The sequence below is a fragment of the Geotrypetes seraphini genome, chromosome 8, assembly GCF_902459505.1.
Source record: "Geotrypetes seraphini chromosome 8, aGeoSer1.1, whole genome shotgun sequence".
NCBI classification, from domain to species: Eukaryota; Metazoa; Chordata; class Amphibia; order Gymnophiona; family Dermophiidae; genus Geotrypetes; species Geotrypetes seraphini.
The window spans coordinates 107,303-120,794 of NC_047091.1; the positions used below are offsets into that span (position 1 = coordinate 107,303).

The 13,492-nt window shown below is 44.1% G+C and overlaps 1 protein-coding gene across 4 annotated transcripts in view; it reads right to left on the reverse strand.

The window, feature by feature from the left end:
- Positions 1-13,492, reverse strand: part of RCE1 (Ras converting CAAX endopeptidase 1) — a 125,325-nt gene that overhangs the window by 27,560 nt on the left and 84,273 nt on the right. For all 4 annotated transcript variants that reach the window (XM_033954953.1, XM_033954954.1, XM_033954955.1 and 1 more), the window contains 2 exons: positions 8,380-8,547; positions 6,046-6,117 (listed from right to left, as the gene is read on the reverse strand). In XM_033954953.1, the coding sequence (XP_033810844.1) occupies positions 6,046-6,117; positions 8,380-8,547 (240 nt within the window). The remainder of the gene's footprint in view (positions 1-6,045; positions 6,118-8,379; positions 8,548-13,492) is intronic.

Sequence of the window (13,492 nt, forward strand, 5' to 3'; positions counted from 1 at the left end):
GGAAGCATAGGACCGGCAAGCTATATTGATTTTTTAGATTTCTCCAATCTGGGAACCCCTTCTGAATGGCTTGCTTCAACTGCAACCACTTATAAATATGAGACTTTGAAATACCGAATGATTGTTGCAGTCGTGAAAAATCAAGCATTTTCCCATTTGATAAAACATCATCTAGTGTACGTAAACCTGCCTGCATCCAATGCTTCCAGAAGATCTTAGACTCGCCAATTTGAATCTTGGAGTTTAGCCATAAGGATTGACTCGTGGATTTCTCTACTGGAATATCTGTTAAGTTGTTAATAAATTTCAAGGTTTTCCAGGTGTCAAATAAAATACTATTGTCCTTAACATATCCGGGTAATTTGATATTCAACACATGAAACAACTGTAATGGGGACATAAGTTGCCACTCTAAGTACAGCCAATCAGGGAGATGTTCCATAAGCTCAGGAAAGATCCAATACATACCCTGACGCAGTATATAGGCCTGATGGTAGCTATGAAAGTTTGGGAAATTCACCCCACCTGCCACAATTGGTTTTTGTAAAGATACTAAAGCAATTCTCCCAATTTTACCCAGCCAAATAAATTTGGTGAGAATGCTATTTAATTTCTTATAAAAGGACCCCTGATAATAAACTGGCAACATGCCCATTTGGTAGCAAACCACAGGCAAAATCATCATCTTAACCATTTGGACTCTCTCCCACCAAGACAGATGTAAGTGATTCCATTGCTCACACATCTCTGAAACCTTCAGCAATAAAGATTTTTCATTTACTTTCATCGTCTCTTCCAGTGTTTTTTGAATCCAAATACCAAAATATTTTATACCCTCTTCCTTCAAAAAAAAAAAGGGAATGAGTCAAATAATCCTTTTGGACAGTGCACATTTAGCGGAAGAACCTCTGATTTACTACAATTTGTTTTATATCCAGAAAATTTTCCAAATCGGGCAATCAAATCTAGTAAATACGGGATGGTAGACTCAGGATTCCTCAAATGAAACAAAATATCATCTGCATAAGCAGAGACTTTATATTCCTGACCTGCATACCCTGAATCTCCTTTGCCTGCTGAATAGCCAACAGCAATGGTTCCAGAACAATGTCAAAAAGCAAAGGGGATAGTGGACATGCCACGGATTTGGACATGGAGGATGAGATGTACAGCATCAGCATCTATGATACAAACTTGGTTGTTTTTATTACATAGATCTTTTTAGACCCCTGTTAGATTGCAAAAGTTAGATAGTTCAAAATCTAATAGATGCTGGCACTGTCATTGATATATGGACGCTGGATCATCTGTTATTCTATTGTCCCTTGATACTCAACTTTTGGAAATCAATATGGGGACATATTAATTTGATTATGGAGACAGTGATTCCATTATCTTATGAAACAGTAATCTGTGGGACACAGTAATCTGTGGTACACTATTATCCCCTAAGCCACCAATAGACAGACATAAAAACAGATTGTTAGGAATCATGACTGGGATAGCCATACAAATGATCACAACAAATTGGAAGAACTTTGATCGCTTGAATTTTAATTTTTGATGGCACTCACTTTGTCTTTGTTATAGGATGGAAAAAATGATTACTGATCAAAGGGGAAATTTTAAGTTATTTCAATTAATATGGAGTCCGTTGACTAACTTTATCAATAATTATTGTTTATTGTTTATTCAGATTTTTGATTAAACGCTTTATCGATACTACAAAGCGTTGTACAAAGTTTAATATAACATTAAAACAAAATTAACAGTTAAGACATATCTTTATAAAAAAAAAAAAAATTTTTACTGTACTGACGGCAATTACATACAGGGTAACTGTATAACAGGATAACTGAACAATTATAACTTACACATCGAGGGAAGTTTCTTTGACTTTTACAGAAGTTAACAGGGGGAAGGTTATTGATAGAAGCTATAGTTAATTATTTGGGTGGAAGGACGGGAGGGATAAAAATGATTGGTTATGGTTTATTGAAAGTTGAAAGTGTGTTATCTGGATTTATTATATGTCCGTAATTGTAAATGCACTGTTCATAGCTTGGAAAAGCAATAAAGATAAATAAAAAAAAGAAAAATAAATAAATATTTTCCTTATTCCCTTTTGAATACATAATTAAGTAAGAGTTCCCCCCACATCCAGGGTCCCAATCTAAACCCCCTCCCCCCTACCCCTAATCCTTCCCAGTATCCAGAACCCAAACCCCCATACCCCCCATTCCCTCCCCAAACCCACCCCTCTATATCACCCAAAAACTTGTAAGCAAACATGAAGGCCAGCATCTGCTAACCTCCCACTAGCACCCTCTCTGCATCCTTAAACTAACCCATCATATACCCACTGTAAGGAATAATGAAATTCAAATTACAGAAAATCTTTTCATAACTATACCCCAATATCTAGTACCCTTCAATTCTAATTTATCATTATCATTTTATCAGTATAACAATTAGCATGTAGAAGAAAAACTTAGAGAAAACTAACTGAAAATCACAAGAAAAAAATAACTCATGAATAAGCAACTTGAATGAAATATTAACTCATTAATTGACAATCAGATAAATCAACCATGTAAAAGTTCATAAAAATCCTCAGTGTTGCCTCTAAACAATTGATAGTGCCAAACTTATTAATCTTAACCAATATTTAACCTAATATAAATAATTTTGAAGTTGAAGCTTATCCCTAAATAAATCACCCTAATAAGCAAGCTTCCCAATTTATCCCCTTATAGAAATATGACCTCAATAATAATTGATATTCAGAACAAAGAACATATAAATGAGTAGGTATACCATTTCAAAACAATAAAATATAAGCAGAACTCTTAACAACAAATTATCACAAGACCAGAGAAGCCAGTTCCTTTTTCTGCAGAATAAAAAGTCTACCCTATCATCATTCCACCAATCTCCTAAGCGATACAGAATTGGCAACTTACATCCACATTAGTTCAACCAAAGGAGGATGTTAATAATCAGGCACAAGCAAATAATCACATTCATTCAGAGACTTCGCACAGATTAAGAGCTCCTTTTACTAAGCTGCGTTAGGGCATTAATGCGCATTGAGCTGGCGTTAGTTCTAGCTGCAAAGCGCGGGGTTAGCTCGCGCTAATCGTCTGTGTGTGCTAAAAACGCTAGTGCACCTTAGTAAAAGGAGCCCTAAGTCTCTCTTTAAACTAGCAGCAGTTCAACACGATGAAGGTACTGTAAGTGAACAAAGCTGAAAGCCCTTAAGACCTTAACTGAATAAATAGTTAGGAAAAGTACCAGGGCAGATCCGATATGCCTACTGGATACAGTTAACCGTTGACAGAAATAATATTTCAGTGTGCTTGGAACTACTGTAAACAAACTAGGATCCTAAAAATGAGAAAAAAGTCCTGGAGCGAGATCAGAATCGTACCGCTACTTTCCAGGCTGTAGACCGCACCATAGCAGACCGGCTTTAGCCTGTTCTGTGATCCATTTGCTCTTTTAGTGTCCACCCGAGACTTGTGATACAGTTGTCACCCATGTCCTGGGCATAAAGGTCCTGTAGTGTCAGGTGTTTCTCCAGCAGATCTTGGCCTATGCGCGTCCTCTGACATCAGTGCACTAAAAAAAAAAAAAAAAAAGGGGAGGGGGGGGGAGAGGCATATGGCAAAAAATGGTACCCTGCCAACTGTCCTCTAGGCTCCCACTTGCCCAATATTGTAAACTCTGTTCAGACAAATCCATGCAAAAACAACAGGGAACCCCATGCTGTCAGTGAACCAACGGACACCAGCGCTGAATCCTGAGGCGGCGGCATCATCACTCTGTTCAAGGTACTCCTGGAAACACGTGTCATGATCACCTGACCGCCCCAACCAAAATGTGGAGGCGCTGGCACGAACACAACTCAGAAGAGCCACGTCGTTTGTTCTACCCCATTAGCTTCAGTCCCCCAGTACTGGCCATATCCAAGGGCACCATACAGAAGCTCATCTTAGTAGAATCATGAAAAGTCAAGAGCTCCAGAAATCCTCGCATACTACAAATATGAAGGCGCAACACACTTCAGCAATAACGGTAAGAAATGGAAGCCCCGCCCCTCTTCAATGAACTTATTTCCTATGTAAGTGAAAAAACTAAGTGGGATCTCCATGACAGCGCTTCTCCGAAAAATAAAATAATACACAATAAGAAATAGTAAAAAAAAAAAAAATTGAACGATTTCATTCCCATAAAAAAACTCATATCAGTACAAAGAGAAAAGAAAAACATTTAATTCCAGGCCAGTAAACATTACTGTTAAGACATATGGTCCAAGTTTTGATTAATGAATTCTTCAAGTTTGCATGGATCCTCGTAATAGGTAGTGGTATTGTTGTAAGTGATTTCATATTTGCAGGGTAGAAGAGGCCGTATTTAGCTCCCAACTACCTCAATTGTGGCCTAAGGAGCAGGAATCGTTTTCTTCAGGCTGCTGTCACCTTAGCAAAATTAGAGAATATGTAAAACTTACTATCTTGACATTTTAAAGAGCTGCCTTGTTTTGCTGCGTTTAAAATTTCAATTGCCTGCTTGAACCGAAGTAGTTTATAGATTATAGGCCTCGGGCCGGTATGCCTATTTGAAATTTTCATAGGAATCCTATGTCCCTCTCCACTTCAAATGGGAACTGCAAGTTTAGGGACAGCAGTTTTGCCAGCATATTTTCCACAAAGGAGATAGTATTTCCCCCTTCAATCCCTTCTGGTAATCCTATAATCTGAATATTACACCTATGACTCCTATTCTCCGCTTCCTCCAGCTCTCTTGCCATACGTGCCAGATCCTTAGTGTCTGTTTGAACCTTATTCAAGCGGCCTTCTACTCCAGTTAAACAGTGTTCTAACTGATCAGTCCTGAGCTCACATACTGTCAACTTCTGTGTCAGGGAGTGTAGATCCTCCTGCATGGTATCCCACTTGCCAGAATATTAAACACTCCTCTAATGGATTTTAATTCCTCCATCAGCTGTTCAAATTCAGAAGAGTCTCTGGGAAGGGGCACTTTGGATGGAGTAGGAGGATTTGTCTTCTGTCTCTTTGCTGAGCCCCCAGCTGCAAAAGATGCTTCTAATTTAATCTGTCTGATGGAAGACATTTTTACTGTAGATGATAAAGTCCAGTAAATTATTCACTTTGAGAGTAATAAGAAGTCCAGCTGTGCTGTCAGGTAAGCAGTGAGGGAGGAGCAGTTAACTCACACAGCTATCCTGTCCGCTGTGAAGTTCCAGAATCCTATAGTCTGTTATTGAGAAAAACATGGGGGAAGCCACTGCTTGCTCTGGATCGGTAGCATGAAATGTTGCTATTTCTTGGGTTTTGGTCAGGCACTAGGGATCTTGATTGGCCACCGTAAGAACAGGCTACTAGGCTTGATGGACTGTTGGTCTGACCCAGTAAGGCTATTCTTATGCCTTGGACCTAGCAGTAAATTTCTCACACTGTTTGGTCATTAAAACCACTGTTTACTTTTGTGCATTATGGAGGAATGCATAATGGAATGAAGGAGCAGCCTAATGGTTAGAACACTGGGCTTTAACATCCAGGGATACCCTTTTCAAATTCCACAGTTGCTCCTTGCAATCTTGGGCAAGTTACTTAATCCTCCAATGCTTCACGAATGTGAGCATTCTAGGGACAAGGAAATACCTAGTATACCTGAATGTAACTCATCTTGAGCTACTACTAAAAAAAGGTGTAAGCAAAATCTAAATAAACAAGGCCCTTATTACCATTCACCTTACTTTAGTGTTGACCACATGAGTTAACTTCTGTACTGACCCCCTTTTCTGCATTTTTCACCCAAAAACATGCATGCACACCTCAAGATAATCATGCGCTTCTGATCATGGCAGCTTTCTGCAGCAGTCCCTGTCCTTAAATCTGACATGTTCCATTGCTTTAGAAACAGACAATATAATAACTGAAATATTTTGTCATACTCTGCCATGGACATCTTTCTCCATGAGAGAAATTTTATGGGCTTTAGTACAAGGGGAACACATACCTGCAGATAGGAAGATGCTGATCATTGTTCCCTGCCGGAAGCGCAGCTGCTCAATGATGTGATGAAAATGGGCTAAAAAGAAAGACAAACAGCATCTGGTAAAAGACAGTGTCTCTTTCTCAGAGGCAGCAGCAGGTGCAATGGTTCATTCAAGAAAAGAAAAGTCAGGTGAAGGTTCTCAGGCCCTAAGAACCATTTTTGTTCATTAAATCACTTGTTTCCTCCAATCATGAGCTATGGACAAAGGCTATCCCTAGTCTGCCATCAAGACCAATGCTCAATTTCCAGATGTGATCCAGAAAGGATCGCTGACAAATTTCAGGAGAGCTGCAGGAGACAAAATAGGCAGGAAGAGGCAAAAAGAGCCTCTCAGAACAATAAAATCATACAGGTTCTCACTTTCCTTAAAAAGGATGATTTACAGAAAAGAGAATGAGGTTGCTATCCTGTCTAACAGGGGCATAGAGAGTCTGGAAAAATGCCCAGGGTCACCTGACGCTGCACACACCTGATTCCCCCTTCATCTGGTATAGCTCCAGTTCCAGTTCCTCAGCTCCCTCCCACCGGGCCTCCACATGCTACAACTCATGGCAGAGACATCCTGAAAGCTGCCACTCTGGCTAGCAGACTCTTTCCAGTGCCATGCCCATTGACCAGAGAGAACGCTTTCAGGCTCTGTTGGCTGAGAATTGCAGCATGTGGAGGCTTGGCGGGAGAGAGCTGAGGAACTGAGTTGGACCCATGGGGTGGTTGGGGGATGAAGAAATGCTGAACTGGCCAGTGGGGAGAGTGGGGGAGGCAGAAGGAGAGAGGTGCTAGACTGGAGGAAAAACAGAGGGGTGGGGGAGAGAGAGAAAAACCTGTAGAAAAGGGAGGAAGAAGAGAGAGGCAGATGCTGGAACCAGGCTGGAAAGTGGAGGAAAAGGAAAGGGAGAGGGGGTGGAGTGAGGAAGATGCTAGACTGGGAGGTGGAGCAAAGAGAATAGAGAGACTGGGGAGAGAAGCTGAACCAAGAGAGGGAGGTAGATACAGATGCCAGACAATGGAGAAGGGGGGGGGTGTTAGAAGTACTTTGCATGAGAAGGGAAGAGAGAGAGGCAGGACATGGGGAGGGACAGAGACACAAAAGAGATGGTGACTGTGGAGAGAATAGGGGATCACGAAGAGATTGGAGAAGGTTATCATGCCCCTGTACCAGGCCAAGGTACACCGTACATGAAGAAGGACACGGTACTACTCGAAAGGGTCCAGAGAAGAGCAACTAAAATGGTTAAGGGGCTGGAGGAGTTGCCATACAGCAAGAGATTAGAGAAACTGGATTAGAGAAACTGGGCCTCTTCTCCCTTGAAAAGAGGAGACTGAGAGGGGACATGATCGAAATATTCAAGATACTGAAGGGAATAGACTTAGTAGATAAAGACAGGTTGTTCACCCTCTCCAAGGTAGGGAAAATGAGAAGGCACTCTTAAGTTAAAAGGGGATAGTTTCCGTAACAACGTAAGGAAGTTCTTCTTCAACCAGAGAGTGGTGGAAAACTGGAACGCTCTTTCAGAGGCTGTTATAGGGGAAAACACCCTCCAGGGATTCAAGGCAAAGTTAGACAAGTTCCTGCTTAACTGTAGCATCCTGGGGACCACCGCGGGAGTGGACTGCTGGACGTGATGGACCACTTGTCTGACCTAGCAATGGCAATTCTTATGTTCTTATGTTATCTGAAAATGCAGACTGTCCAGAAGGAGCACTGCAAAGCAGCCAACCTACTGGAAGCAGACTATACCCACAAAGTATGAGATCTCCCACAGCCAGAGATGTCCCCACAGGGAACCTCTGCAGCTCGAGGACACGAAGTCATGTAAAAACTTAATAGAAGAAAAAAATAAACACAAGCAGAAAAGACTGGACTACTGTCTCACTTGTAGGAAAGCAATACAGCAGTCCTGAGGTAAGAAGGGAGGGTCAGAAAAATTATGTAAATGAGGCTTCCTACAAGCAGTCTGGTGACATGGAATGCATAACCACTTGTCCAAGAATACAGTGGAATTTTTCAAGTAAGTACTATTTATTAGTTATTTATATACCACTTATCACCATAACAATCAGCAGGCATGAGGATCTTCAGCATCTGTGCATGCTCAAGGACCGTGGCTCCTGCCTCCTCCAAACTTACTGTTTTGGAGTTACTGCCCCATAGAAAGAACGTAAGAAAATAAATACATCACAGGAAGGGAAGGAACAAAATTGGGGGTGAAATGACACCTGTGGCTTCTCCTTTCCAATATCTATGACAGGAAGAATTTCACCAATGGCAAGAACAACTTCATGCAATGTACTCACCAATGCCAAAAAAGAGAGGACAGGCAAAGATGGCAGGCTGAAGGCCTGTACAGGGAATAAGCATAGGCAGCATACAGGCCCGGAATACCAGCTCCTCTGTTAGTGGTGCAATGACTTGGTTCCGCAGCCAGCGCATATCTGTCATGCACACACCCCAGAAGCGGGGATCTGACAAGAAAGAGAAGAATTTTTTTTTTTTCAAATTCTTTATTCATTTTTTCATCTTACAACAAGTACACAATATTACATCATTTAAAATTTTTACACATCACTTGAATTTCTTTCTATTGTCATCGTAGAATTAAGAAGAAGAAACATACACATTTAAGAAATATTTTATGCATGTTTCTCATTGGAGGCTGGCATTAACATGATAGGTGTGGCATTTTGTCTTTATATTTCTCTTTATTTAATTTTATCATCTCATTCCATACAATCAAGTAAGCACCTTGAACAATACAACTAACTTTTATCAACAATAATGCAGGGTAAAACAATAATATATGGATACATATTGTCACTATAATTACCCAAACTAACTTCCCCACAGAATTATAACGTACCTACCACAACATTCTGTCTTCAACCACATGTTCACAGGAAAGTTATTCCCATAACTAATACTGTACAAAACATAAGACCAACCAAACTGAATCAGGATTTACCATAGAGCAATGTTACTTACCATAACAGTTGTTATACAGGGACAGCAGGCAGCTATTCTCACTAATGGGTGACGTGATCCAACGGAGCCCCGATGTGGATGCCTCACAAGCATTTTTGCTTGAAGAAACTCGAAGTTTCGAGTTACCCGCACCGCGCATGCGCGAGTGCCTTCCCACCCAGACCAGGGCGCGTCTCCTCAGTTCAGATAGCTAGCAGAGAAGCCAACTAAGGGGAGGTGGGTGGGACGTGAGAATAGCTGCCTGCTGTCCCTGGATAACAACCGTTACGGTAAGTAACATTGCTTTATCCCAGGACAAGCAGGCAGGTATTCTCACTAATGGGTGACCTCCAAGCTAACCACAATGGGAAGGTGGGAGAGTTGGCAACTTCGGAGAATAGATTTTTTAATACTGTTTGGCCAAACTGTCCATCCCGTCTGGAGAAAGTATCCAGACAATAATGAGAAGTGAAGGTGTGAACCGAGGACCAAGTGGCAGCTTTACAAATCTCCTCAATCGGTGTCGATCTGAGGAAGGTTACAGAAGCTGCCATTGCTCTGACCTTATGGGCTGTGACTTTACTGTGAAGGGGTAATCCAGCCTGGGCATAGCAGAAGGAGATACAAGCCGCCTTCCAGTTGGAGATGGTACGCTTAGAGATAGGACGTCCCAACTTGTTCGGATCAAAGGAGATGAAAAGTTGAGGGGCAGTTCTGTGTGGCTTGGTGCGTTCCAGATAGAAAGCCAAAGCACGTTTGCAGTCTAGAATATGAAGAGCTGATTCTCCAGGATGAGTGAGGCTTTGGGAAAAACACAGGAAGAACAATGGATTGATTCAGGTGAAATTCCGAGACCACTTTGGGGAAGAATTTTGGATGAGTGCGAAGGACCACTTTGTCATGGTGGAACACTGTGAAAGGTGGATCCGCAACCAATGCTTGAAGCTCACTAACTCGACGAGCAGAAGTGAGGCCAATGAGAAACACCACTTTCCAAGTGAGATTCTTCAGGTGAGCCTTGTTAAGAGGTTCAAATGGAGGTTTCATAAGCTGAGAAAGAACAACATTGAGGTCCCAAACCACTGGAGGCGGTTTGAGGGGAGAATTGACATGGAAAAGTCCTTTCATGAATCTTGAAACCACAGGATGAGCAGAGAGAGGTTTCCCTTGAAGAGGCTGATGGAAAGCAGCAATTGCACTAAGATGGAATCGTATCGATGTAGACTTGAGGCCAGAATGAGAAAGGTGCAAAAGATAATCCAAAACTGAAGACAAGGAGGAGTGTTGTGGCTCATGATGATGAGAAAAACACCAAGCAGAAAATCTAGTCCGCTTTTGGTGGTAGCATTGCCTAGTAGCAGGCTTCCTTGAAGCTTCCAGGACATCTCTCACAGGTTGGGAGAGGGGTTACGTTGAGAGGAACCAGGTGTAGAGACTGTCAGGTGTAGAGACTGCAGGTTGGGATGAAGTAGAGATCCCTGATGCTGTGTAAGCAGCGATGGAAACATTGGTAGAAGGAAGGGCTCCCTGCTGCTGAGTTGAAGTAGAAGGGAGTACCAAGGTTGTCTGGGCCACCGTGGAGCAATCAGAATCATGGTGGCATGGTCTGACTTGAGTTTGATTAGAGTCTTCTGAATGAGAGGAAATGGAGGAAACGTATATAGAAAGAGATTCGTCCAGTCCAGAAGAAAAGCATCTGCCTCGAGGCGGTGAGGAGTGTAGATTCTGGAGCAGAACTGAGGCAGTTTGAAGTTGTGGGGGGCTGCAAAGAGGTTGATCTGAGGTGTTCCCCACTGAGAGAACATGTGATGGAGGGGCATTGAGTGGAGGGTCCACTCGTGAGGTTGCAGCAGACGACTCAGGTTGTCCGCCAAGGCATTGTCCGTCCCCTGAATGTAGACAGCTTTGAGGAAGGTGTTGTGGCGAATCGCCCAATCCCAAACTTTCAGAGCTTCCTGACAGAGGGAGGCCGATCCTGTGTCCCCCTGCTTGTTGACATAATACATGGCGACTTGGTTATCCGGGCAAATGAGGACCACCTTGTCTTGAAGCAGGTGCTGGAAAGCGTTGAGAGCGTTGAAAATCGCCCTGAGTTCCAGGAGATTGATGTGGCACTGGCGGTCCGTGCTGGTCCAATAACCCTGAGTGCGGAGACCGTCCAGATGAGCCCCCCATGCATAAGTGGACAAGTCAGTCGTGAGGACTTTCTGATGGGGGTGCGTTTGAAACAGCAAACCTTTGGATAGATTGGAGGATAGCATCCACCAGCGAAGAGACTGTTGCAGCGCAGGAGTGACCTGGATGTGTCGGGACAGAGGGTCGGATATCTGCGTCCACTGAGATGCCAGGGTCCACTGGGGAATCCTGAGGTGAAGTCTGGCAAAAGGAGTCACGTGAACTGTAGAGGCCATGTGGCCCAGGAGAACCATCATGTGTCTTGGCGAGAGGACACCAAGTGGCAAAGATGGAGGAGAGCTTCCAGACGTTGGGGAGGGAGGAACGCTCTGAGTTGGGTAGTATCCAGAACAGCTCCGATGAAGGGAAGAGTCTGGGCAAGTTGTAGATGGGATTTTGGGAAGTTTATCTCGAACCCCAGATGTTGCAATAACCAAATCGTCTTCTGAGTCGCGAGGACGACTCCCTGAGACGTGGGATCCTTGATGAGCCAGTCATCCAGTTAGGGGAACACCTGGAGGCCGTGGTTCCTGAGTGCTGCAGCCACCACTACCAGGCACTTGGTGAAGACTCTGGATGACGAGGCCAGGCCGAAGGGAAGCACTCGGTATTGAAGATAAAGATGTCCCACCCTGAATCTGAGGTATTGTCGTGAGGCCGGATGAATGGGAATGTGAGTGTCGGCTCGAGAAGGGGATACAGGGATGTCAGGGTCAACATGCGAAACTTCTCTTTGACCAGAAACTTGTTGAGGGCCCCGAGATCCAAAATGGGGCGCAGATCGCCCGTCTTCTTCGGAACAAGGAAGTACCGGGAGTAAACACCCCTGTTTTGTTGGGCCAAAGGAACTGGGGACAAAGGGATTGAGGGGTATAGATAAGGGTAGAGATGGGTTATAGGGATAGGAGTAGAGGTACGGTAAGTTATAGGAATAGGAGTAGAGATAGGTTATAGAGCTAGTCAGGGACCACTGCTCAGGCAAAAGGGCCTGATGGGCCACCACGGGAGCAGACCGCTGGGCGAGATGGACCTCTGGTCTGCCTCAGCGGAGGCAACTTCTTATGTTATGTTCTTAACTGGCTCGACCGCCCCCAGTTGAAGTAGGGCCTGAGCTTCCTGAAGAAGGGTAGTCTGGGTCAAGTTGGAAGGATACTCTCTTGGAGGATGTTCCGGAGGAACTTGATGGAATTGCAGAGAGTATCCCTCCTTGACGATGGAGAAGACCCAGAGGTCGGAGGTAATCGTTGCCCATCGATGGTAAAAGTGATGGAGACGACCTCCAATCGGTGGCAAACTTGAAAATGGCAGAACGACAGAAGCTTTGCCCTCTTTGAGACAGTCAAAAGGGCTGAGGAGCCTTAGGGACAGCAGACGATTGTGGCTTCTGTTGTTGCTTTTGAGGGTGCTGCCTCTTAACAGGTTGACGGATGGGCGGAGCCTGTTTAGGTGGGTAACGCCGCTGGGAGATCAACGGTGGGCGTGATGGATGAGGAGGAGCAGGCTTGGGCTTCGGACGGAGGATGGACTGGAAAGATTTCTCATGGTCCGAGAGCTTCTTAGTCGCGCCTCAATGGACTCATCGAAGAGGTCGGTACCAGCGCATGGGACATTGGCAAGCCTGTCCTGGAGATTGGGGTCCATGTCGATGGTTTTGAGCCACGCCAGTCAGCGCATGGCCACCAAACATGCCGTAGCCCGAGCCGAGAGCTCAAAGGCATCGTAGGAGGACTGCATCATGTGCAAGCGGAGCTGGGATAGTGAAGCCAGAACCTCCTGATACTCAAACTGTATTCCAGGGTCCAGATAGGGCATGAACTTCTGGAGGACAGACAGGAAAAATTCAAAATATGTGATGAAGTGGAAGTTGTAATTCAGAACTCTGGAGGCCATCATGGAGTTCTGGTAGATTCTCCTGCCGAACCGGTCCATAGTCTTGCCCTCCCTGCCAGGTGGAACGGTGGCGTAGACCTGGGAGGGGTGAGACCACTTCAGAGAGGACTCCACCAAGAGGGATTGATGGGAGAGTTGGGACCCGTCGAACCCTTTGTGGTGTACTGTGCGGTACCTGGCCTCCAATTTGCCCGGCACTGCGGGGATGGAATAAGGTGTTTCGAGACACCGCACAAAGGTCTGATCCAGTAGCTTGTATAGAGGAAGCTTGAGGGATTCAGCAGGTGGTTGAGGGAGATGCATTGTCTCCAGATACTCTTTTGAAAATTTGGAACCTGTGTCCAGTTGGATGTCCATATCAGCAGCCATCTGCCGGAGGAACGA